The 27,052-nt window shown below is 47.0% G+C and overlaps 1 protein-coding gene across 1 annotated transcript; it reads left to right on the top strand.

Annotated features, from left to right (window-relative positions):
* Positions 1–1,567: 1,567 nt before the first annotated feature.
* On the top strand, positions 1,568–21,442 carry Ankk1 (ankyrin repeat and kinase domain containing 1). The gene is given in 14 exon segments (XM_005347517.2): positions 1,568–1,625; positions 2,349–2,467; positions 11,586–11,658; positions 11,661–11,721; positions 15,125–15,276; positions 15,279–15,409; positions 16,432–16,645; positions 17,372–17,533; positions 18,124–18,242; positions 18,834–18,867; positions 19,680–20,052; positions 20,054–20,749; positions 20,751–20,821; positions 20,824–21,442. Coding segments are annotated over 14 exon segments (2,406 nt in total). The 3' UTR covers positions 20,967–21,442.
* Positions 21,443–27,052: the final 5,610 nt, after the last annotated feature.

Raw genomic sequence — 27,052 nt, 5'->3', positions numbered from 1 at the left:
CCCTCCCTCCCCTCCCCTCCCCTCCCTTCTCCTCTTCTTCCCTCTCCTCTCTCTTTCCACCAAAGAACCCATTCTCTTGTTAGTGGCCCAGCATTACTGAAGATAAGGAAGCATTTGCCCTTGACTGTGTTTGTTATTTTCCCCCATCCTATGCCTGGAAAGGTAAACATTCCCCAAAACCACCTCTGTCCGCAGTGGTCTTCCTATATCCTTCCAAGACAGTCAGCAAGGATGACGATCTCACTTATGTGGTGGTGCACATCTTTAATTCCAGCATTTGGGAGGCAGAAGTAGGTGGATCCCTGAGTTCAAGGCCAGCCTGGTCTACAGAGCTAGTTCTAGGGCAGCCAGGGCTACACAAAGAAACCCTGTCTTAAAAAAGAAAAGAAGAGAGAGAGAGAGAGAGAGAGAGAGAGAGAGAGAGAGAGAGAGAGAGAGAAAGAAAGAAAAAAAGAAAGAAAGAAAGACCAATCCCAGCGGGGCTGGAGTTCCGGAGTTCTGGGCACTCAGAACTCAGGAGTGGGGTAACAGTGTTCCTCCCTAGGAACCACATACTAAGGAAGGCTACACTTGTATTTGTGCACACCTCTGACTGCTCCAGTGCAAGGTGCTGGGGTCTGGTCCTTTTCCAACAGACACTCCTGTCATTTTCTTTGTTCTAATTTCAATCCAGCTAAATCTGTTGGTTCCAAGAGCTGTCAGTCCAACCACACACTCCTCAGAATATCATTAGCCTTGCTCTCTCTGTCTGCCCTGGAAATGGGGAGGGACAATCCACTGACCATCACCCCTTCTCAGCTCCTGACCACACAGCAGCCACAAAGAAGCTAAGCCTTAGGTGTTTTTGTGCAGATATCAGCTGGATGGGTCGTTTCTTCCTAACGAGATCTCTAATGAAATCTCAGTTTCCAAAAGACTAAGAGTAATGGTTTGTGGGGGGGCCTTTAGCCCTTAGACAGACCAGGCTCTGACTGCTGTAGGATTCAGCCCCAGAGGATGCAGAGGCAGCCCACAGAGAACTAGCAGAGCAGAAGGAAGTATTGCTGAGAATCTCTGCAAGTCACCCCCAAGCCTCAGGCCTCCCCAGGTGTGGGGCTGGGGGCCAGGTCTTCCTAATTCTGGAACTGGGTTCCTGCTACCAGCCAGTTCCAACAAACTGCTCAGTGTGACCAGTTCTGCCGGTGCGGATTCAGATCCGCTTTCGCATCGTTCAGCTGTCACGTGTCCGCCCCCAACCTCACACTGGTGCTTTTAATCTGCCGCGCAGTTCCATCTGCTCCTCCAGACCCTCCCCTGCCCTCCGGCTGCCGCACACACATATGTGTGCGTGCCCACACAGTTTATCTCCTGAAACGGAGAGATGAGTTTTTCATATGGATATGCGTGAGCCAAGGTGCGGTGCAGATTTAGGCTGGATCACAGGCAGGGTAAGGGAGTGAGGGCTATGGTATGTATGACAAGAAAAATGACGCTTTCGCCTATGCTGGCTTAATTTTAATCAGGGTTCATCTCTCCAGGTTCCGCTTAGTGGGAATCTGATTTGCCTCCAACAAGCCACTAACCCGCGATGTCTAGCTTATTCCCTCTTGTCTTACAGCAAAGAAGCTCTGACTCAGAAGGGCCAGGTGAGGAATCTTTAGTATCTATCCCCTAGTTGGACAATGGCCCAATCAAAGAAGTGTGGGACAAAAGGCCAGGAGACCTTTTGGCAGCCCTCCCATGATCAGAGTGCAGATGCAAAGTTTCTCTCAACCCACTGTGATCTCAGAGCCTTGCGCTGAGTTGGCTTGACTTCTTCGATGCCTTGCTCATAAAAAGTGATGCTGTTGGGGATAGGACAGGGTTGCCATGAGGATTAATTATGGTGATTGTTATTCTTTTGGTCCCTACCCTAGCCACGCCCACTCCTTTTAACCTCTGACCTCTGCCCCTCCATCGCTCTCTCCCTGTGTTCTCTCCCGGTGTACACACGGGCTTTGCCTCTCTCCTCCTCTCTCTCCCTCCTTCTTCTCCTTCTCCTTCTCCTTCTCCTTCTTTTTCTCCTTCTCCTCCTCCTCCTCCTCCTCCTCCTCCTCCCTCTCTCTCTCTCTCTCTCTCTCTCTCTCTCTCTCTCTCTCTCTCTCTCTCTCTCTCTCTCTCTCTCCTTTCTTTCTTTCTCTCCTTGTTAATAAATTCTTATATGGTTATTTCCTGTGTTTATATGTCTGTTACTGCCGCCACCGCCAGCGCCAGCGCGCCCTCCCACGCGGCTTTTTCTCATGGCGGGCTCCGCCAACCCGCCCAGGTATATTTTTAAGAATAAGAGTGATTCCTATAAAGCTCCCCACACCGTGCTTGGCACACAACAGGCTTTGAAGAACAGGGTCGACTTTGTTACACTGGTGCAACTACTCCACAGATGTTCCTCCTGGGACATCCCTGCAGGCTCTTCTCAGGGATCATGAAACATGGGAATTTTCATCAGCATGTAAGTAAAAGCTGCAACTCAGAAGGTTTAGGTCAAATATAAACATGCACATCCATTATTATCCCTCAAATTATTTTTCCTTATAAAGCTAATAAAGTCTGATGTGGCTTTTGTACGTAAACCATCCATTGTAGCCTTATTGAACCTTAAAATAAAGGTAGTCTTAGGGTCATGTTCTGGTTCCCACCTCTATTTCTGCCCTAAGTTTCATACTTTTGGGGTTAACTGCAATGTTCCAGCACTTCAGAGAAGCCTAGGCATTGTTGGTTGAGTGACAGCTGCCCCCCTGTGCCCCTCTCCTCCTGTTTTCCCGTTGTTTGCTTGGATACACTCACTCCCTCACCTTCCGCATCTGCTGTCCTCTGCTCTTTTCCAAAAGACAGTCTACTTTCTTCCCTAAATTCTGCATGCACACAGGTGCGCGCATGTACCCCCCCCCCAAACACACAGCTCCAGCATGTCGACAGACATCTTTTGTTAAAATACTAAGTTGTAGGTTCTCTTTAATGAAGAGGGACTAAAACTGGCCCCTCCTTACAGATGGAGGAACTAAGGCACTCAAAGGTTAAACAACTGGTTCAAGCTGTTTCTCATCCCTTCCCTCCTCCCTTACTCCCTCCCTCTTTTCCTCCCTCCCTCCCTCATCCCTCTACTTCACATGAAGTCCTCTCCAGCTCACATTCCCCATCTTCTGTCTTAATGGACTTTGAAATATTCCTTGTTATGAAGCTCATTATTTTGGTTTTGTTGTTGTTTGTTTGCTTCCTAAATAGAATTAAATTCATTAAGGTGGCTAGAATTCTTCTTATGGGAAATCTCGGGGCCCAGACAAAGAGAACTGGATACAGACTGGAGGAGCATAATAACCTTACTGTAGGGACCTGAGGGCAGGGCATGGCTCTGCCATTCAACCTGCTCACAAGATCAATTGCATGAACCATCAGTACTGAGAGAGGCTTCCTCTCTATCCTGGCATTGTCTCCTTTGGCTCCCAAAAGCCATAATCAGATACCACTGGTGATTGCATTCCTCATATGTATGTGGTTGATACCGGATTATCCTTCAAAAGGCCTGGCATGGGTGACTTTTTTTGTTGCTTGTGAGCAATTGGAGGCCTAAGGCCTGGAGTCTGGAGCCAAACCCCAGCCCAGCAGTCTCTGTTTTGCTCCGAGTAATGACATCCTCACACAGATACCTACTTTCAAATTCTTCAAAGGCCTTTCGTCTCAATGAGTGCACTTCATTGGTGCAACATCCTTACCAGGCAGGTGCTATTGTTCCCACCTGAAGCTGAAAACATAGAGAGGCAATGTCTTGTCCAGAATTTCCTGAGGAAATATGACAGCACCACAACCAGCACCCAGTCCTACCCTGAGCATCTCCACCTACTTCCTGGGCCTGTGTCTAGCATGAAAGGGAATAAAACTTTAACTCCTTTAATGACTTATCAGAAAGCCTTGCTAATCCATCAACAGTCTGTTAGATAACAGCCTCAGTCCTTGCACGGTGAAGGATTACCTTCCCATCTGATCAGCCGCACACGTGGGGTGGTTGCCAATGTATAGAAGCCATTTTCATCTTCAAAAAGATGGAGATTTCCATTTCAGTGTCTGATTTCCAGACACTGCCTTCCTTCCTCAGACGGACAGGAGCCTGATGTCTGTGTGGCTATCAACAGCAGCTTAGCAGGTTATTGAAATGATTGCATAGCCCTGGAATTTCCCTCCTTCCCTTCCTCAGTAAACATTACTAGACGCTTGCTATCTGCTATGCACTGTGCTCCACCATCCAACACGACTTTGGGTAAAATGGGTCCTATTCTTTCATCTGCTTCTACTGTAACTTTGTGTGTGTGTGTATGTGTGTGTGTGTGTGTGTGCATGTGTGTGCGTGATATGCTGCATGTTCATGTATGTGCCTGTGTGTCGGTGTACATGCACATGTATGTTTGCATGGGGAGACCAGAGTTTAAGGGTATTTGCCTCAATTGCTCTCCACTTTATTTATTTTTATATTTTATATAGTTATTTATTTTTACTGTATGAATATTTTTCTTGTATCTATGTCTGTTTGCCATTCATGTACCTGGTCCCTGTGGAGGTCAGAAAAGGCCACCAAACACCCTGGAGCAGGAGTAACAGGCAGCTATTAGCCACTGTGTGGGCACTGAGAATTGAACCCAGGTTCTCTGCAAGAGCAGTAGGTGTGTTTAACTGCCAAGCCATCTCTTTAGCCACCCCCTTTTTTTGAGACAGGGCTCTCACTAAGCATGAAGTTCAGTGTTTAATCACTTGATTAATAAATCAAGACTGCTTGGCCAGTGCATTCCAGTGATCCACCTGTTTCTACCTTCCCGGCACTGAGATTACAGGCATGCACCATTGTGTCCTGCTTTTTATATGGGTGCTGAGGATCTGAACTCAAGTCTTCATGCTGGTACGGTAAGCGCTCCGTTGGCTGGGGCCTCTCCCCAGCCCTTCCGTTGCAATCAGAGCAGGATATCATCAAGTCATAAAACAGAGTATATGCAAAGGAAACTCCTCTTGATGCTGGCAAGGCCTCGGCCCCTGGTTCATGCACCCCATGTCAGATGTTACAGAAGCATGCCATGACGGGAGAAGGAAGGATTAGCCCTTCATCGTGCAGGCATCGAGAGGGTGCTTGGGCCCTTCAAGCTAACGAAAGTTTGTGACTTTGGCCTCTCTGCTATCATGTCACCTCCTCCATGGCTCAAGGAATGCTGTGGGAGGGTGGGCAGAAAGTGCGTGAGACCCAGCAGATGAGGAAGAACGTGTGTGAAACTCTGTTTTCTGGATGTGCTCTGGATGCTGCCATCATGAACACGCATGGTGGCTGCCTGGAGAGGAGCTGCACAAAATACACGAACGAGAGCAGAAAGAAGACTAACTGAGATGAAGAGGGTCAGGGGCTGGGTAATAAGAGGCTAATGGAGAAGGATTGATGGGATCGAGACGCATAGTATATGTATATAAAACTGTCAAAAAATGTTCTAACTTTGAAAGCGGTGGAGGCCAGTGAACAACACTATGAACCATTGAGTTATATGATAGACAAATTGTATGCTCTGTGAATTATTAGGCAATTGTTTCAAATAGAAAGAGATGGGACTTAGCAGGAGATTGTTGGGTTATTGGAGACATCCCTTTGAAGGAACTAGTATAGTCCCTGCTGGTGAGGCCCCAGCATCTCTATCCCCCCGTCTTGCAATCTGTGAGGCAAGCTGATCTAAGCACTATGATTTTGAACATCCAGAATTATGCACTAAATAACATTATTAACCTGTATTAATTGTACAAAATAATGAGTCTCATGATGAGATTTTCATATGTGTGTGTGTGTGTGTGTGTGTGTGTCTCATGCTTTGATGATATGCCATCCACCTTACCCACTCTGTTTTCCCTCCTTACCCATCCCCTTCTCCTTCTCAAAAGGTCCCCCTTAATGTTCAAGTCTGTTTTAAACCTGGAGTTACATATGAGAAAGAACATGTGATATTTGTATTTCATAGTCTAGATATATGATGTTTCCAGCTCCATTCATTTTGCTGCAAGATGCATAGTTTTATTTTCAATGACTGAATAAACTCCATTGTATATACTGTCTTCACCCATTCATTTGTTAATGATTCCATTAAAAATTCTCCCCGTCCTCCTCCTCCTTCTTCTCCTTCTTTCCTCTTCCTCCTCCCCTGCCCCCCATTCCTCCTCCTTCTTCTCGTGGTGGTGGAACTGAGGTGGCTTGTGCATGACAGGCAAGACTACATGCTCAGTTCTTAAAGAATCCTTTTCTAGAAGAGACACTTAGCCTCAGATATTTTGTTATAGTAATGGAAAAATCAACTAAGATAGACAAGTGGTAATTGTATGAAGAGAATTTAACCCATCCTATTTAGCCATTTAGGTGGAAGGGAGCCATTTTGAACAGTCATGAATAACTTCTAAGAAGATCTGATCTCCTCTTGCCCTTCCGTGTTTATCTAGGAGACTTTCACCATTAAATCCTGTGGGTTTAGTCTTGTGGTCCTGATTGCAGTACATATCTAGCCTCCAGATCACTAAAACAGTAACAAAGAAACGAGTGTTTCTCCTTCCCTTTGCCTCTTAGAACTAATGGAATCATACAAAATTCAGGTCATGGACTGAAGTAGGAATGGCTTTGAAACACGGACATTTCAAATAAAGGGGCTGCTGCTGTTATCACTGGAAGCACTGAGAACAGAAAATCCTCTCTGCAGAGGCGGTGGCAAATATTCTGCAGTGGGCGACTAGAAAAACTGGCCCCCAGTAGGCTGCTTCTAGAGAAGCTTTGGGCCCAACATAAACCAAACAACAGGGACCCCAGTTCAATCCAAACAAGCTCTGGATACACAGCCAGCCTATTGCTTTGGGCCTGGGTCTTTGGTTTGCTATTTATTACCTTGGAGACTTACCGATGGGTTGTTTGATTCTCCGGTTGCAGGAGAAATCCCCCCCCCCCCGTTCTGGTAACAACGCCATGGTTTTTCTGGGGATCCATGCCTCTTCTATGCTTATGTCACGTATTTCAGGTGCTGCTGAAAAGGTCATTTTTCTGTTGCTATACCCCAATACCACAGACTAAATCATTTATGAAGGATAATGGCTTATTTCTGTTCATGTCCTAGAGGCTAGATTGTACTGATGCATCTACTCAGGGCCTTGTACTGAGTCATAACATGGCTGGGATGTGAAAAAGCAAGCAGTCACGTTGAAGAGACAGACATGGCAACTGTCAGGATTTGAACGTAAAATGTCCCCTCCTGGCTTAAGGACTTGATTGCTTGATTCCCAGCTGGGGTGCTGTTTGGAGAGGTCTGGATCTTTTGGTTATGTGGTCTAGCTAGGCTAGTAGAAGTGGTTCACTCAAGGGTAGGCCCTGAAGGTTGGATTCACTTCTGATTTGGGAACTTCCCCCAGGATTTCTAGTCTGTACTTTCTGTGAGGAGCCATAGCTCCTGCAGCCATGGATGGGCTCCCACCATGCCTTTTCTACTAGGAGACATTGGAATTCCCTGGAGCCGGGAGGCAAAACAAGCCTCTCCTGCTTAGGTTGCTTCTCTCAAGTGTTTCGATCACAGGGATGAGAGAAGAATCTGCCACAGAAAACAGCTGGTGCTTCAAGCTCATTCCACTGTAACTTACCAGTTGCTATAGAGCAAGCACTCACTCCTACAAGAGTTTGCTCAGTTCCATGAGTAGTGTTAATCCCTCTTAACAGCTTGATCTCCTATTAATGCTCACCTTGCCCCCACTGCCCAATACTCAATATGCGATTCAGAGGGGGATAAACCATAACATCTCGTCCCCAGACACTCCTTTTCACAGGGATAAACCCTGTGATTCCATCCAGACAATTCACAGAGTCTTAGCTTAGCAGCCTGGAGTCTAACTGTGAGCCAATCAAAGCAATTCCCTTCTAAAGTTCAATGACAGGGCCCTGGAGAGATGGTTTCGTGGTTAAGAGCCCTTGCTGTTCTTGAAGAGAACCAGTTTGGTTCCCAGCACTCATGTCAAGCAACTCACAACTGCCTGTAACTCTACATCCAGGAAATTGGATGCCCTCTTATGGCCTCTGTTTTCACCTGCACACATATGTACATGTACACACCTACACATGCAGACACATAAATATTAAAAAAATAACCTTCAGTAGCAAAACAGGTTTAGAGTAAGTATTCCTAATGCAAAGGACTTGAGACACAGACTTGAAAAAAGGGAGGGGTATCAGTTCCCCCAAGCAAGTCCAAAACCCAAGACAGCAGACATTAAATCTTAAACCTGGAAGACAATCTTCCACTTCAAAGGCCTCCTCTTTAGATACACTAAGTGGTTTGGACCCCCAGAGATAGCACGGATCCTATGGTTTTTCTGGACTTTCTCCTCTCAGATTGAACTCTGATGATTGCAGCTCTCCAAAGCAGGTTTTAAGTTCTGACGGCTGTATACTTTGGAGGTCACAACAGGACTCTGGTCACTGTGGCTCAACAGATGATCCTGGGGACTCTGCAGCAGTTTGAACTCCACATTTCTTTTCAGCGTGGTCCTCTTAGGGGTTCATGTCCATTGCTTCATGTCTGTGAATGTGCCCATTGAGGTCTAGGTGGAGGAAGGCCAGGACTCAATGGATCCTGCATTATTTGCCTGTGGAAACACCACCAAGTGTATACCACTGAGGCACACAGTTTGTTCTTCAGTTCCTGAGTCACATGCTATTCCTAGGACTGGGACTGAATAAGCCATGATTAGTTAACCAAAGAATGTTATGCCAGATTTAGGGAGCAGAGACCCCAGGTGGCCCTGGGCAGTGATCCCATCCTGCACTCAAGGTGATAAAGACAACCTCAGGGATCTCTGAGATGACTTCAGAGCCCTGCCAATCCCCTTCCACACACACTGTGCTTCTGACGAGCCACACTTGGCTCCCTTTCTTCCGTGCTAATCTCACAGTTAGAAACCAGTTCCTCGGTGCACACTTGCATACTTTCCCCGTTTGTGTGGCCAGACTGGATTTTCCAGGTTTCTATGCCCTGTTTTACTTTTAATTATAAGTTCTGCCTCTAGCTCATCGCTTTGTTCTCACAGATCACCGTATGTGGCCCTGAGCAGCATGAATGCTCTGCAGCTTAGGCCGTTTTTCTGCCAGATTTCCTCGTTCATTGTTCTTAGTTTGGACCTTGCACAAGATCCTGGGACACAGAGAGAATTCAGTTAAATTCATTGCCAATGTATAAGAAAAAGTAGCCTTTGCTCTGTGTGTTCTTCCACTTCTATTTAAGATTTCATTCACGTGTTTTTCCTGGACACAGCTCTGCCAGTGTTTATATTAGTTAACATGCTGTAACAAATCACCAGACTGAAGTATTTGTTTGGGCTCCTGATTTAATTGTAGACTTCATCATTGCAGAAGGGACCTAACAGCAGGAGTGTGAGGTGGCTGGTCACATTGCATGCCCAGGAGAAGATGAATTCTAAGGCTTAGCTTGCTTTCTCCTTTTAATTTAGTCTAGGACCCCAGCCCATGGGGATTGTACCACCACATCCAGGTGGGTCTGGTACCTTGGCAAATGAATCCCATTTTATTCTTGCAGATTTGTAGCAAGTTTGCTGTGATTTCATCACGTGTAGATTCATGGGGCCACTACCAAGGTCAAGACAGAGAACACTTTCCTCATAAGGCTTTTGCAGCTGCATCCACATTCCTCTCCACCCCACTTTCAACACCCACCACCCTGTTTCCCATCCCTATAACTGTGTCGTTTCAGGACTGTGAATGGGGATATACAATATGTTCACCCTTTAAAACTGGTTTTGAAAGTCATCATCATTCCCTACAGTCCAGTAAATCGTGCCTGTCAACAGTTGCTGAGAATCACTCCGCCTCAACATGCTTAACCTTTGACCTGCTCTGCCATTTCACACACTTTTAGTATTCCATAGGAACAATTCACATCATGTTCAGTTTTTTATGTGAATATGGTTTTTATTTCTCTGAGATTTATTTCCCCAGAGGGCAATTGCCAAGTCATTTAGTAATTATACATTTAATCGTCTTGGAGACTGTCTCACTGCCTTGCAGAGTGGCTGGGCCATCCTATATCCCCACCAGCAATGTATATGTGGTCCATTTTCTCATCAGCGTTTGGCCCTGTTATTTATTTAACCATTCTGTTACGTGTGCACTGACATCCCACTGTGGCTTCAATTTTTTTTTGTTTTTGTGGCTTCAATTTGCATTTGCTGGTTAGCTAATGACTCTGAGCATCTTCTCATGTCCTTATTTGTCCCCAGGAAAACATGTTTGGGTCTCTTCTCCATTTTATAACTGGATAACTGCGTGTGATGGTTTTTGCCAGTTTGCCATTAACTTTGAAGGTATCTTTATATATACTAGGAATCAGCAGGACATGGTTATCCAGTATTCAGTTCACAAGTATTTTCTCTGTCTGTATGATTCATCTTCTCCTCATCTAATGTGGTCCTTCCCAGAGTGCAAATGTTTCATTTTGATGTTAAGTTTCTTAATTTTTTTTTTTATCTTATGAAACAGCTTGTGGTATGGGTTTTTTGCCTTACCCTGGGCCAGGAGTATTTTCTTATAGGGCCAGGTGGACTCATGCATACCTGCAATCCCCAATGCTTGGGAAGCAGAGGTAAGAGGACCATGAGTTCAAGGCCAGCCTTGGTTACATGGTGATCTCAAGATCAATCTAGAACTCAGAGTAAAACCGTGTCTCAAAAAAAGTGAAAGAAAAAGAATATTTTTCCTACATGCTTTATGTTTCTATTTCATATTTAAGTCCATGCTCCATTTAGATTTAATGTTTGTATAAGGTATGAGTGAATGGATATTCCTATGGCCAAATAATTCTATTTTACAGATGGGGAAAAAGCCAGAGAGAGCTGAAAAATAAAAATAAGGCCTAATAACTGCTAAAGGAGAAAAAAGCCAGCTATTGATGCTATAATTAATCTCCTCCTCCCTTCACCTCCCCTCCCCTCCCCTCCCCTCCCCTTTCCTGCTCTCCCCTCCTCTCTCCCCTTCTTTGGGAACATATGACCCAGCTTCCTGAATGCATTCATTCCTTTAAGGCGACTAACCCTGCCCTCAGCACACAGCTGAGGTGAAGCCTGCCAGAGCTCACCTAGCACACCCTCTGCACCCTCTGCAGCACCTTTGCAGGGTGGAGAAAGAAGACAAACAAGGCAACTTATTTGTATGCAAATGACTTGTTATTCTGGTTTGGAGAAAAGCTCTATTGGTTTTTAGCAGTGTGCAGATTACTACAGGACTGCTGGGCCACTGAACTGACCCACGAGGCTTATACTCATCCTTGACCTTAGTGACCACGCACCTGGGAAGGCTTACTTTCTCCTTCTGCAGCCTCAGGCTCTGGGTTGGCTGGTTTTCTCCACCTTGGCAGGTAGAGGAGGGAGCACTGGTTCACCCAACCATTCTCACCCTTCCTGAAGAGGAGGAAGCAGAGGCAGCAAGCTGGGAGCATGGCCCCAGGAAGGAAGGACTGTATTCAGGAAGCTGGGACAGATGCTCCAGAAGGAGGAGAGAGAGGAGGGGAGAGGAGGAGAAGGAAGGAGAAGGGACAGGAGAATGGCACCAAGTAGCCTGTGGTGGCTTCAGCCAGGTGTTCCAGGCAAGGCCCAGCACTGGAGGACCCAGTATGCCAACTGCTCCCTGTGCCTCCAGAAGGAAACCACCAGGCAGCTGACAGCCCATTTCCACACAGAAGAGACTGAGGTACAACAAGCTTTTTTGGTCTAGGGAGCTCAGAGGAAGGGATGAGCTGGGGTTGAGGTTGGTAACTGTCTAGATGCTTTTAAATGGGCCCTGTGATCCAAATTCCCCAGAGTAGGCTCTTTCTTTGGGCCCCCAATAAGTAGGTAAATAATACCTGCTGTTAGCATCTCAAGAGGTCAAAGGTGAATAGGAACCATCTTGCAAAAAATGCCTTTGTCTGTCTGGCCTCTTCACCTTGCTCTGCTCCTTCCTCTTATGTGATAATGAATAAACACACTCTGCCTCATCTTTCTCTCCTAGACAGAACTGAGCTTTTCAAGAAATGTACCACATTTGCTCAATGACCTGTCAGTTATCACCTTTTCTCTTGCCATGCCAGTCCTGGTAGGCTGGAGAAGATTAGAGAGGATGCCCCAGTAGGATATCACCGGGTAGCTGATACCACACTGCTGGTCTTCCAAGGGGGATAAACTGAAGGCAGGATCCACCCAAGCCATTTGCCAGCTGACATCAATCCTGCTGGAAAGTCAAGTGCACAGTCCCATACATCAGTCTGTTTGGATCCTGACAGTCATAGTGTGGGTTACAGCCATGCTTTTCTTTTACTGCCCCTGGCTTCGCTGTGTGTTCCTGCTATGTGCTTCCCCTCACAGCCTGGAAGGAAACGTCTGAGAAGCTAGGTCTGAGTATGAAAACATGTCCTCCCATATAGCCTCTTGGAACATCAACCGGAAACTCAGTGACTCGTACTTAGATGGTGCTGGTTACGTTTTCTGTGATTTGACAATGCCCCCAGCAGCAGCTTTTGTACTAGCTCCTCTCTGCATAGAGTACTCGGCTTTGGAATAGGGCCAGACGACTCTGAGATTAGTCCATACCGTGTATAGTCTTTGAAATCAAGAACAGGAGGAAAGGTGGTGAGACGGCTTGGCAAATAAAGGCACTTGCAGCCAAGCTTGATGGCTGAGTGTGATCCCCAGTGCCCAAAGAGTGGGAGGAGAAAACTGACTCCTGCAAGTTGTCCTGTGACTTCCACATGCATACATATGAGTGGTGACACATGCACATTCACACACACATGTTAAGAAATAGTACAAGGAAGCAGATAGTATTGACCTGCCCATACTGCAACTATAATAAAATCTCCCTGTCCCCCATATTTCTTTCCAAGTTCTTAAGAGTGAAAAGGAATAATAAAAATATTAATAACTATAACTAGTGTGTGTTATGTATGGATGGCTATATTTGGAGCTTTATGATTATTGCTTCATTAGATTCTAATAGAGGAAGCAATGAGTAGATAAACAAATAGAATTTTTATTTATAGCTCTTAGGACTTCTAGACATCTTTCTTGACTGATAGACCTAAGACTTAAGCAATGGGATCTTCCAAGAGTAGATTTGGTCACCCGCATGTTGCAGGGATAAAAGGTGATAGAACTGAGGTAGAGATGCCATTTATTGAGGCTTGTCTCTGGAACACTATTAAGGCCATCTGAGTTGTCTTTGGAGCAGATGAATGGGCAGGCCACTTGGTTCTGTGAGTGAAGGTATTCTAAGCAGAGGAAACAGCACAAGCCGAGTTCCTGAAGGGGCGACATGCTTGGCATAAGGGTAGAGAAAGGAGGATGGGTTAGGAAGCAATGAGCTCAGGGAGTAAAGATGGGGGATCCCATAAGGACCTTTGTCAGGCTTTGAGAGATCTGTGTCTTCAGCTCTGAGACAGAAGAAAGCCATTGGATGGGACTGTTGTGGTAATGAAATTAGGGGTCAAAGAGGAATCTAGGACCTGTCTGAGGCCTGGAGCGTGGAGAGAGCATTGGCTGGGATGCATAAGGCAGTCTTATGGGGAGAGGAAGGATATTAAGCATCAAATGTGTGATTGAAGATGCTGATCATGACCAGAGAAATTGGAACGTAAGGTGGGATGAGCAGAGAGCCTGAACTGACTGCAAGGGCTGAGCATTCTAAATTAGCAAAGGAGATGGAGAAGAGCAGAATGACTGAAGGAGATACAGGGGAATTGGACAAGGCTAGCATAACAGCAGAGAGATTTGCACTGCTTGCTGAGGGCTGGGGGCAATGGGAACTGAAGCCAAAGAGACAGAAACTAAGCAAAGATGTGAGGCCCTAAGAATTGTCCAAAGTCACGCACATCTCAAGTGATAGAACTAAGCCTTGAGGTCAGGACAGTGCTTTCTAAAGCAGCCAAAATTTGTCCACCTCGAGGCAGAGATTACTCTGGTTTATACTCTGGTACCCAAGAGAACGAGAGAGGATTAAAAACACCCCCAGAGCAGTCTGGAAGATGTCTGGAATAGCAGGAGGGTTAAAGAAGGCTAACCCTGAAATAACCAGCTATTCAGATGCCTGGAGAACAGGAGATGTTCCTAGAGGCCAGACCCTCTGGCTGGTTTCCCAGGGTGACCCTGAGAGCATCTCGTCAGCTGTCAGCAGCATCCCACTGCAGCACCAGCACAGCTTTGCCGATATCTTGCTTTTTCAAGAGGCCATTCCTCCTTAACCCCTACCCCTGCAATTCCCAAACAGTCTCTCACGATTTGCATATTTGCAATTCTGTGGGCACACACAGCGAAGTGAGAGAGGGGCCCCACGGTACTTGTTTTACAGGGCTTCCCTTTAAGTCTTGACTTCAGCTCACTTCCACAAAGAAATATTGTGCAGTGCTTGGCCAGGCATGGGGGTGAGGGAGGGGCAAAGAGTTCTGATTATAGTTCATCCATAGTACGGACTACCCTGCTTCCATAGACTAACAATGCAGGGAAGCGAGAGAAAGGAGGGGGGTGACAAAAGGGGAGAAAGGGAAAAGCAATTCCTGGAAAACGTCATAAAAGAACACACTAAAATGTTAGTCGAGACTACTCTGCAAGGTTGGATTACTGGTGGTTTAATTTTCTGTTTTACAGCTCTCTGTATCTCCTAGACGTTCTATAGGTTGAATGTATTATTTTCATAATCAAAATAGTAATAGGTGTTATTTCAAAATAGAAGCATGAAGCATAATGATGGTCTTCCAGGGGCTCAAAAGCTGCTACGGGAGATGCACATGAAAGCAAGTGGGCAGGATAAACGGCAGGCTGTGTTCTAGGCTTTCTATGGCTGGCTCTGCAGGATGGATGGACTCCCAAGTCTGCAAACCCCTTGCCTTTTCACTGATAACAGCTTGAGCCCCAGTCCTGGCTGCCTGGGGTATTCCTATAGTCTTCACAGCTCTCCACTACCTCGCAAGCTTTTGAGGTTTCTCTGGGTCTCCTCAGCTTGCGTCCTGCTGAGTTGATATGTTTTGCCTGTAGCCCAGGTCACTAGTGTTTCCCTTTTTTCCATCCCATCACTGGTTCTCCACAGCTCTGAGATGAATTGTCTCTTTGAAGAAGCAGTCAAAATAGAGACAATTAAGTTTCAACACTTTGTGTCCATCTATGGGGTATGCAAGCAGCCCCTGGGCATTGTGATAGAGTTCATGGCCCTGGAGAAGACACTACCTACCCACAGCCTCAGCGGCCACTCAAGTTCCGCATCATCCATGACACCAGCTTGGCCATGAAGTTTCTCCACAGCTTTAAGCCATCCCTGCTCCACCTGGACCCTAAGCCAAGCAACATCCTGCTGGACAGCAACATCCATGTCAAGGTGATGTATGCCAGACCTCCTCCATGTAGCAGGATTATCTACCTGCCAATCACTGAACCCGCTAAGAGTTTGAGCCAGTTTCTGTTCAGCTAGATAGTAAAACAGAGATGGGTGAGCAGACAACATTGTGACGTGAGACTGTGGGTTCTGGTGCCCTTAACAATGCTCTCTGGGCCACACTTCTGAGACTGATAGAATAATCTCTACCCCTCACGTTCTTTGTCTGGAGAAGGGATATGTATAAAGAAAATTTTTATTAAGTCACAATGGCCTTTTTCTTCAGTGCTCAAAACCTTCATAATCCTTTTTGCCTTCAAGAGCCTTTGCACATTCTGTTTCCCAACTCTCTTTATCTACAAAGTCTTAATCATATCTCAGCTCTCAGATTGATCATTACCTCCTTGAGGAGAACTTTCTCAATCTATCTCAATATATGCTTATATACTTCTTACATACTCCGTGAAAACTTTGTTACTTCATCTTGCTGAACCTAGTTGCAGTATAGAAGCATTCGATGAGACTTGTTTTTTAAGGTGGAGCAAAGAGGAGTAAGAGCTCCCTGAAGCAGGGAAAGGGTCTCAAAAATGAATGAGACTTGTTCTTAATGCATGAACACGCTATCTGAATGCCCACCCATCATGCTGGTGTGTGGTTTAAAAAGGTGTCTCCAAACCCCATCTCATTGTCCCTTAATGAATGGTAAATGACAGTCTGAAAGGCTGGAGGCAAAGAAGGATAAACAGATGTTGTGAGTGTCCTAGGACCCACGGAAACGAGAAAAACAAGGCACCTGGAAGTAAACAGGGTCTCATGCTACAGATGAGAAAACTGGGGCTTGGAGAAGATGAATGACAGGTTCAAGACCATGGGGAGCGGGTAGTAGAGCTGGGAGGCAGTGAAGTTAAATGCATATGTGGTGTACGAAAAGAGCATATACTGATGAGGGCAGCTGGGAGGAGCTGCAGATGGCCTCTGGAAGGTGCCTGTTGCTACCCTGTCCTTGGCATCTGGTTTTCTTTCAGATTTCAGATATTAGCCTGACCAAGTGGATGGAGCAGTCAACCCACATGCAGTACACCGAGAGATCGGCTCTGAGGGGCACACTCAGTGGCATTCCTCTTGAAACGTTCCTGGAGAATAGCAAGGCTCCAGGGCTTGAATATGATATACACAGATGAGTGGGCAGCTAGGCTCTAAGTCATATGATGGATTTGTTACCCCAGCCAGGTCCCTATGGCCAACAGGTAGGGCAGGACAAGGATCAGGAACAGTTCCTCCAGGTGCTGATGGAGGGAAAGAGTTGAGAAGGACCTGGAGAGGCTTCACCTGAGATTGTAGACTGCGGGGCCCCTCTGTCTAGGGATCATGAATACTCCTCTGTCTCTCAGCTAATATATTCCTCATTACAGCTTTGGGATTGTCATTCTGTGAGATTCTCATGCAAAATAAACCATATACACATAACAGATGCTCGTGGCTCTATGCCTGTGGGAGGCTGAGGTTGGAGAACACAAGAGGAATAATGGATTGTGTGAACCATGGTGTGAGCTCCTCACGATTTCTACTTTTTACTCTGCTTCCTCTATTCCACAAACACTAGAACCTATGGCATAGTAAGCAAACATGAGCCTTGACCTTGTTCACAGATCCTAACAACCCAAACCCCCTGCACTTTAAAATGTGGAAAGCTGAAGCCTTTCCCCAGGCCTGCTTGTCGATTCTGCTGCCTTTGCACAGAAAAAGGAGGTGGGGATCATGCTGAGTCTTGGCTAGAGCTGGATCAGCAACCCAGCTGCTCAACCGGAGCTTCAAGGAGGTCTGAGACTCTGTTGTCTACTCCCTGAGCATGTATAGGGCACCTACTGCATTCCCATTCTGTCAGGATCCTTCCAGCTTCTACCCACTTGCCAGCACTCTGTTCTCAGCTTTGGAAACCTGCACAGCCTGGATCTTCCCTTGTAGGGCTCAATGTGATGAACATCATTATCTGGGTAGCTGCAGGCGTGAGGGCCTCCCACCCCTTGCAGCCTGTCTCTGCTGAATGGCCAGAGGAGGCCCATCAGATGTTGGACCTGATGAAACGCTGCTGGGACCAAGACCCCAAGAAGAGACCATGTTTTCTAAGTAAGTACCCATTATTCCATGCCGAGGAGCTAAAGAGGGAGGGACGGGAGACACCATTGGCACTAAAGCTGAGAAAGATGTTTAAGACATTTTCAGGGTGGGGCTGGGAGGCAGACTCTCTGAGCTGTACAGATGGGGGTGGATTTTGTTAAAGAGTGTTCACCATGTGCCTAAGCGAGATGGAGTCAGCAAAGAGAAGCCATAACATCTGAGCCTGGTACTGCCACTGAGCTCTGGAGCTATCTCTGGGGACTTTGAGTATGGTGAGGTCTATAAGGTCATAGGCTGAGGGATGAGGTTATCTGATCCTTTAGGGACAACACAGAGAGGGGTGAGCATCTTAGAGATCACCTGATCCTTGCCTTCTCCTTCTGAAAAAAAAGTTACCTTAGAGGGTCACTGATTTGCCAAGTGTACCCCAGCCATGACAAGGGTAGGGCTCAGCTTCCTGCCACATTGTGGGCATATAGGAACATACATGAACTTAGGAATATGTTTAAGAGAATTCATGAACCATATGAATATCTAAAATCCAGTGAACTCCACTGAACTTGCCTGTTACCTTCCCCTGCCCAATCATTGTGGAGCAGATGTGACCATGGAGACAGATATGTTGCTGTCCCTACTCCAGAGTTCTATGGCAGACCCTGAGTGTGAAGCCCTAGTCCGGAAGGTGTCTTGCAAGCCATCACTAAGCCAGCCCCACAAGGTGGATATGGCAGGCTGTGCAGGCCACTGTAGGGGTGCTGGAAGCTACTGTGTGTCATCCATAGTCTCTGGCTGGCCTGTGGGGATTAGGCAAAGGCTGTCATTCACAAGGCCTTGGACTGCTGTAGGGAACACAGGAAATGTAAACAAAGCTAACTCACACTTAACTCTCCAACCCTGGGAGGCTAGCTAAGAGCTGTCTGCATCCCTAGCAGAGGGCATATCCCCTTATTCACCCGCTGTTCTCTAAAGGCCATGGGTGCTGTGGCTCAGAGCCCCTGGAAAGGACCTTATCACACTGTGGACAGCTCCATCCTTCAAGTCTCCTGTCCCTACTCTGACATGGGAAGTATCAGGGGCTATCAGGGGATTCCAGAGATACATCCTGAAGCCTCTAAATGAAGGACAAGCCCTAGATCTTCTCTGCTTAGTGATTTATTCTATACATGTGCTGGAGGGGCAATGTTATAGGTGGGTTTCCCAGGAAGGCTAGGATATGAATCCTGATGGGTAACCAAAAGCACTGGAGAGAGGAAAAACAGGGAGGACCAGATCTGACCCCTGATGTCCCACCCTGTACCTGCCTTCCCAGGTCAGAAGGGAAGTCAACCAGGAGCTTGCACACAGTGTTGAGTCTGTCATGCTGAGATGGGACCAAAGACTCCACATGGAGGAAAGGGTGGGGTCTATCCATTCTCTCTGCTCATCCTCCGTACCCCTTTCTCTTTCTCAAGCCTACCACACAGCAGGGATGGTTCAAAAATACCCCGGCCCTTGGAGTTCTGGATCAGTTTCTCCTTCATGTTTGTGTCATTAAGATTAGTTTCCCCTGTTTCTGTCAGGAGCAATAGAACACTGACTCTTAATATTGGCTTTGTGTTAGACTTATTTGAAAAAGATGTGTCCAATGCCTACCCCATATAATTCAGAATCTTTAGGGGCCAGGCCTTGGCAGTGGTCATTTTGTCCTGATACATAGATGTGGCAGGAGGAGGTGAGAGCTGAGGTCTTGTATCACACAAGCCCAAGTTCTAGTGCAGTTTTGATTTTCACAGCCTGCCTTCTTCTTGGGTCCTTCTGAACATTCTTAATTACCTAATCTGTCTTCCTACTGGTAGCATGAACAAGAGTGGTTCATCTCCCCTTTAAATAGCTGGATGGTGGAGGTTTAAAGAGATGGAGAACTAGCAGGAGCCAGGGGATGTTCAGAGGTGGAGTATGGATTTTCATCCAGGCCTCCTGACTCCAGATCCATCCTGACTCCTCTGTAAAATGCACGGGCTCCAAGCTCTAATGGAATCAGTGACCCATGAAAGCCAATGCCCTCGAGTCTAGGCTGTTTCTGCAAACTGTCTCCAGGAGGCAGGGGGATACATAAGGTGACCTCTGACCAGGTTATGGATCTAATTTTTTTCAACCCATCACTTTATCTGCTAAGGTGACTCCTTGAAGTGGATCCTACAACTCTCTGATGGCAAGAGCTTGGCCCCAAGTGATGAAGAACTACATGTCTATGAGCACAAGATGCCTCCCCTCTACTTCCTAGTGGCCCAGGGCAGTTTGGACCAAGTGAAGCTGCTGCTGACCCATAAAGTTGATGTGGACTGCCAGACGGCGTCTGTCTATACACCACCCCTCCTTGCCACCTACGATCAGCAGCCTGACCTCTGTGCCCTGTGCTTGGTACACGGTGCTAGTACCAACTTGGTAGATGAGGATGGCTAGGTCCCACTGCATTTTGAAGCCCAGAATAAGGATGACCATATTGCCCATCTGCTCCTGAACCATGGAGTCCTGGTGGAGGCTCAGGAACTGGACTCCACTCAGCCTAGCTGCACAAAATAACTTTGAGAATGTTGCATAGCTTCTGGTCTCCTGACAGGCAGGTTTCAACCCACAGGAGGCTGAGGGTAAGATGCCCCTCCATGTGACTGGCTGCTTTGGCTATATTGATCTGGTCAAGCTGCTGATAAGACTTGGGGCTGAACTGGATGCTCAGCAGAGAAACCTGAGGACACCCCTGCACCTGGTAGTGGCGAGGGGGAAAGTGAGAGCCATCCAACACCTGCTAAAAGGTGGGGAATTCCCTGATGCCCTTGACCATGGTGGTTACAGCTCATTGCACATGGCTGTAGCCAAGGGTAAGCAACTTATCTTCAAGATGCTTCTCAGATATGGGGTCAGCCTGGAGCTACCCACACAACAGGAAGGGACACCCGTAAGCCTAGAAACTTACAAGGGTCACATGGAGATCATCCATCTCCTGGTCAAGAGCCATGCAGACCTAGATGCTCTTGGAAGAATGCACGGGACTCCCCTGCACATGACTGCCTTCCATGGGGAGGAGGTGGTGGTGGTGTCACTACTTCAGGGTGGGGCCAACCCAAATGCTGCTGATTAGTCTGGCTGGATTCCTCTCAACCTGGCAGGGCAGAAGGGGGCCTTCCTGGGCATCATCCACCTTCTGGAACATGGTGCTGATGTCCATGCTTGCAACAAGGTAGACTGGACCTGCCCACCTGGCTGCTCTCAAGGGCAACATAACCATCCTTCAAGTTCTGGTCAAGGCTGGTACCCAACTGGAATCAAGGATGGAGTTGGCTGCACACCTCTGCAGATGACCCTCTGCAACCAAAAACAGGACATAGTGACCTTCCTGGAGGCCAAGGAGCCTTCACTAGCCGTTCTGGGAGTTTCTGAGCCTGGATCTTTGACAGAAGTTTAGCTGTAACAGGGCCTCTGTGCATGGAAGGAGAAAGGTTATGGAAAATGAAAGTGGCTTTGGAAAGGCCACTTCCCACCTGCCCATTTGACCTTGAGAGGAACCAGTCTCCTAGGTGACAAAAAGGGGAGAGAGTCCAGTGAGGTTGTTCCGGTGAGCTGGAGAAGCTAGAGACTGCCTGGAAAACTGATTTTAGCTACTCTCCAAGTCGTTTCCAGTCCAACCTCATTCTTCCTTCTTTTCAAATGAGCTCTTGTGTCCATGATAAACTTCCTCTCCAGCCTTAAGACTCTGCCACATTTTGTTGCTTGCCTCTGAGTAATGGAGTCCTTGCATCCCAAGAAACCACCCCAAAATAAAGACCTTGAGATAGGGATGGAGGGCTCCTCTCAGCTCCAATTTTGCATTCTAAGTTCTTCACCTTTAGACTGGGGCGGGAGAATCAGATGCCTGCTTTATGTAGGGAGCATGCACTTGGAGCTCAGAGGACATGTCTACTCACTGGCAGGTTCCTGCCACTGTGGTGACCATAGCTTCTGGTGGCACTGGTCTCAGTCTCTGGTATTCTATATCTTGGAAGTGATAGAAAAATGTGCCCAAACTGCACATACATGCTCATCTATGGGATGCCAATTTCCTGTCTCCAACTCCATGCTTCTCTGTGCCCATTTATATGGTCAGGTTTCAAACCTCGGAGTGAATAAAGCTGATGACCTCATTCTCCCAATTAGACATGAACCAGCTGGGTACCCATGGGATCCGGTTGAGTCGATGTGTGTGTGTGTGTGTGTGTGTGTGTGTGTGTGTGTGTGTGTGGTGTGTGTGTATCTGTCTGTCTATGTGTAGTGTAGTGTTGTATGTGTTGTATGTGTGCATAACATATGTGTGTGAGCTTACAAGAAAGGAGAGAGGGGGAAATTGAGGGGAGTTGGGTAACTATGTGTACACGCATAGGTGATTTGTCTGGTGTGGACATTGTTCATATATGATACTTGTGTGTGTTTATGTGAAAAGAGATAGAGCAGCGAAGAGAAACTGCAGATGTATGCATAATGCATGTATATATAGAGAAAGCATCTGTGAATCTTATATAAGGGGTTAGACAGGTTATCCAATAGGAGATGGAGGGATAAATGTGTAATACTTGGGTGTGTTTATAATTTGTGTGTAAATACATGCAAGGGAAGAGGCAGGGAAGCTGAGAGGAAGTTGGTGGTGCAAGGGGGTTATGTGGACTTGGAGTGGAGCTACAGTATCTTTCTTCCTTATCAGCTGCTCAGAGAACTACTTCCTATGAACAAATATAGGCTACCCATCCATTGGTCTACCCACCAGTTGTGGGCAGGCTGGGAAAGGACCAAGGCTACTAGTATCCACTGTGTGTGTTGGTAGGTCTGGTTCAGTGGTCAGTGAGTCAGTGGCTGTTAGAAGGGTATGAGGAGGGAAGGTCCTCCCTTCTGCCTCATCTCCCCACCCCATCAGCACACTGGCACCATCATGGGATGAAAGATGGGGCAAAGATGGGGCAAAGGAGACTTGCTACCCTATGTGGCATTCTGCCTAGGGCTTGAGTTCATTTTGGCAGCCTCACTTCCTGTCCTGGGGTCTCTAGACCAGTTCCAGCTGGGCTCTGGACAGTTTGGGGACAATCAATGGTAAGCCTGGGGGTCAGCGCTTGGCTGGGTTGTGCCCTCAAGAAATAACTATCAGGCTAGACTACACATCAAAATATCCTGATGAGGGATTCTTCAAATATATATGCAACCAGTTAAACCACAGTCAGATCCTGGTGTGACTGAGCAACGTGACTCTGATGTGGAGCAGCCAGGGCTTAGGCTTACCACCAGGGGGCATACCCAAGGCTTTCTCTGTCTGAGCCTTTCTCAACAGAACCATTCCTATGGCACAGGGGAGGTAGGAAGTCTTCCCCAGAAAAGTAGTAGAAACTCCTGGGCTCTGTGACTATTCAACAAATTGTTTATCCCTATTTATGCCTGCTGCAATTAAAAAAAAAATACCCCTAGTTCTGTCTCCTAAAACAATCAGCAGGAGGAAGGGGAGGGGCAGGTCTGTATGTCCCTCTTGAACCCTAGAATACTGATATGACTCCAGTCTAGGATTCTAGAAGAGCCAGAAGAGATGCAAGGACTGCATATTTATATCTGGGTGGGTCAGGGCAACACTTGTGAATGGTAAGGATGGAGCCATAGGACAAGATGGTGCCAGGCTTATCACAGAAGGAAGGGTGTGAGGATAACCTAGAAGAAAGGTGTTGGGGAAAATGCTTTGGCATTCATTATCCAGTACATGGCAAAAGTGTCCTAGAAGTGTGGTCAGAACTGTGCCTGTAAATCCCTTTGTCTCTGATAATCCTGACTTTGCATGGAGGTTCTTAGATCCCTGCTTCTTTGAATCAATTCCTCTCAAAGCTAATAGAGATGATAGATTGGGCTCAGTTTGCTGTCTGCTGTATTCATGAGTTGCCCTAGACAGACACATACACCTTGAGCTTCATTTGGACACACCTGCCTTTTTAGTTGGGTTTTAAGGGGGCAGTCCTTGAAATTGCTGGAAGTGGATCTCTAGTAGATTTCCACTGTGTGCAAAGTGCCTAAGGATGGGAGTCCTAAAAATAGGAACCCTGATTTCTTACTGGACACCTCCACATGGGGGTCCTAGAGAACCCTTAAACTCAAATCAACCTGAAGTGAACATTCCCTTCCCATCCGCAAACAAAAAAGAGTGCTGCTCACTCTTTATCCATATCTTAGTTGAAGATCCCCAAACTCCGAATGTAGGGCTGGTATTTCTAATAGGACTGTAAGGGAGGGAAGAAATCAGTGGGATCTATGTTATTTAGTAGGTTACCACTAACTACTTGTAGGACTAAGTCCTTGAAATATGGTGAGTGTAGCTGAAAGAGCAGGCTTTCATTATCATTAAACTTAAGTAGCAATATATCCATAGACTGGATAGAACCAGTCTATGAGCTGTCCTTTTTTACCCCTTCCCAGCCAGTTTCCAACCTAGACATTGGGTTGGTCAGAAAGAGCCTCCTGAAAGATATAAATGTTGGAGTTGACATGAATGGACCTGAGAAGGGCCAGAGGTTAGGCCAGGTAGAGGCAGAGGTAGCCCATAAGCTCCAGAATGTGGGAGGGACAGATTTATTTCTAGAGGCAAATAATGTGGTGTATTCCCAGCGGGTGAGACTCTGATGTCTACCTTGAGTCTCACTGCAAGAGGATGTGGAAAACTCACATCTCTCTCCAAGTAAAAGGTAGATAGATAGAGCCTGAATGTTCAATGCAACCCAAAGACCCCTGGGAGCTGTGTGCAATGGGGGAAGCTGGGTGCTGTGATAGGAAACTGGGATTCTAGGCTATGACAGAGGACTTAGAGCTGGCCAGACAAACCTGGGCTAGAGTCTTCATTTTACACTTTATTAGTGGTAGACTTTTCCTTGACATCACCACCAAACAGGGAGGCCTGTGGATGCTCCAGCTCCAGTGTGTAGAATTTTCGATGTGCGGATGCTGTTGGATCACACACAGCCCCAGCATGCACCAGCACTTACCTTCACTCTGTTCCTCTTCTGTCTTCCAGCTCTTGTCCTCTCTCATCCTCCCACTTACCTGCTCTTTCCTTACCAGGTACAGAGGTGAATTCCTTTCCTATTCTAAACCTCTGCTTGGGTGACCTCTTGTCCTTTGAGGAGTCAGTGAATAAAACCCTCCCAGATAGGAGACGGGGAAATCAGAGGAGCCATGCATTTTTGCAAACCACAGCCAAGGGAGTTAAGCTGCAGACTGGAAGTTCCAATTGGCTTATGAGACCTTCTCGGATGGGACTCAGGCTTGCAGTGATCTGCAGAAAACTATAGGGGGCTAGAGAAGCCTGTGGAAGCACCCTACAAACATTGAGAAAGTATGGGGGTGGCAGAGAGTCCAGATGCAAAGAGAGGAAGCCAGTCTCCAGACTTGTGGGAGAAGGGAGGGCATCATCGGGGCAGAGAAGCCCCCTGGACTTTCTGGATACACAGATGGCTGCTCTGGTCATCTGCTCAGGAGCATCTTTTTATAGAGCTGTCCAACCCCAGGATAATACCATAACCCTTTGTGCCAATGCTGGCTTCCCTTCCCCAGTCTGTGCCTGATGGGGTCCTACATAGCACCCCTTGCACACGTGCCCAGATCCAAACCACTTATTTCTACCTGTGAAGCTTTCCCTGCCTGCCCTGTTGGAGATGGCTGTTCCTGCTGAAGAAATAGAACTGACAACCCTTGCTGTTTGCTCTATTGCTTCTCAGGTACACAGCCTAACTCTTCCTACATCCTATTCTTCCTGTCCTTAATGCTCAGGACAGAGAAAGTGTATTACCCATGGTGCCTAGTTAAATTCTAGGCAATGGGAACTGGAAGATTTTGGGCAATGTCGTGTAAAGGACAAAGGGCGGGTGGGTGCCAGGCCAGCATGTGGCAGTGGAGGGAAGCTGGAAAAGGACCATTTGAAAGGTTGGCAAGGTGGGCCCATGACGGAGACCCAAATACAAGGCTCTCCTTGCACAACCCCAAGCTGCTGGAAGTTCCTTTGCTTCAGTCACACCACTTAGCAGCACTTGTGTTCTTGGGAGGTTGTCACGATTAAATCTGAGGCCAGGCCTATGATATGGCAAGGCAGTTAATAGGTACTCAACATTTCAGTTTCTCCTAAACAAGAGAATTTTTTTCTCTTGGAATAGGGCATAGATAATCAGGCTTTGGGGGCCTTGTGGAGAACGATACCCTAGGACACAGCCGCCTGGTGTCCAATCTGGGAAGGAAGGGTGATTCTCTCTGGGCCTTTGGATGGGCTGTGATCTTGGAACACACCCACTGTAGTGCAAGGCAAGGGCAAGTCCCTGGCTCACCAGTTGTGACCTCAGAGACACGGTGGTTAAGATGATCTGTAGACTAGAGTACAAAAGGCCCCAGCAGTCAAACAGCTTAGTAAGAACAGGACAGGGTGCAGGCAGGGGCTCTGAATGCCATAAGAGGCAGCCAGATGATGGACGAAGCGGCTTCAGGAAAAGGATGGGAAATAAGAGGATGGTGGTACTACCTAAGGACTGACAGGAAGGAGGGGAGCGATCAGGCCCATGTTGCCAGTCTTTCTGCCTCTGGATGTGACCCTGATATTCTTCTCTTGGCCACCCCATGTTTTCCCCTGCTGTAGATGGAACTAAGAGCATGACCTCACCACGGCTCTCTTCCTCACACTGTACATGCCTGGAGGCAAGGCTACCCAGATAACCCACAAGGTAATGGTATGGCTTCCAGCCTGGTGTCTCCATAAACTCCACTTCTTTTAGCCCCCTCAATGGTTCCCCTCCACCCCCACGTGACTGCAGCTCTCCATTTGACCTCTACTTGGGTGGCTAGCTTTCTCTCTCTGTCTCAGCTCAGCTCCACACCTTAGGATGGAAGGTCATATGTGCCCATAAGACAAAGTTCCAAAGTAATGTTATGGTCACGTGGCTGACATTTTCCTTCTCTTCTCTTAAGATAGGCTTGTCATACAGCCCTGGCTGCCTGGAACTTGCTGTGCTAGCCTCACACAGTAGCCATCTTGATTGCTCCTCCCAAGTGCCCAGATTATGTATATATGTATGTATGTACTCCTGATGGATGAGGTAAGGATAAAACTCAACTAGGCAAGCACTCTACCAATGGAGCTACACGCCCAACAACCTCTATGGTGAACTATTTTTTTTTTTTTAAATTAACTTGTGCTCTCTAGGGCTCCACCTGGGATTAAAAGATCTCTCTAGAAACAGCAGTAACTGGGCAGAGGGAAGATGGGAATATAATCTCTTCTTATCGGGATCTTCCCTGCCTCATCCTTAAAGCTGGGGATGGGTCATTTAGGTCTTCTCACTTAGAAGAGACTGTATTTTCTCTCCCCCAGCTTCCTGCTTCACTTGGTATAGCAGAGCTACAAACGTAACAAAAGAGAAAGGATGTGCAGAAGCATCAAACACCCAGATTCTAGACTCCACCACCCGCTGCTGCGCAGGAATAGCTGTTTGTATGGACCCTTGACTATCATCC

The sequence above is a fragment of the Microtus ochrogaster genome, chromosome 5 (genome assembly GCF_000317375.1).
Source record: "Microtus ochrogaster isolate Prairie Vole_2 chromosome 5, MicOch1.0, whole genome shotgun sequence".
Classification (NCBI taxonomy): domain Eukaryota; kingdom Metazoa; phylum Chordata; class Mammalia; order Rodentia; family Cricetidae; genus Microtus; species Microtus ochrogaster.
Note: the sequence above shows the minus strand (reverse complement) of the source record. Positions and strands in the feature narration are given on the sequence as shown.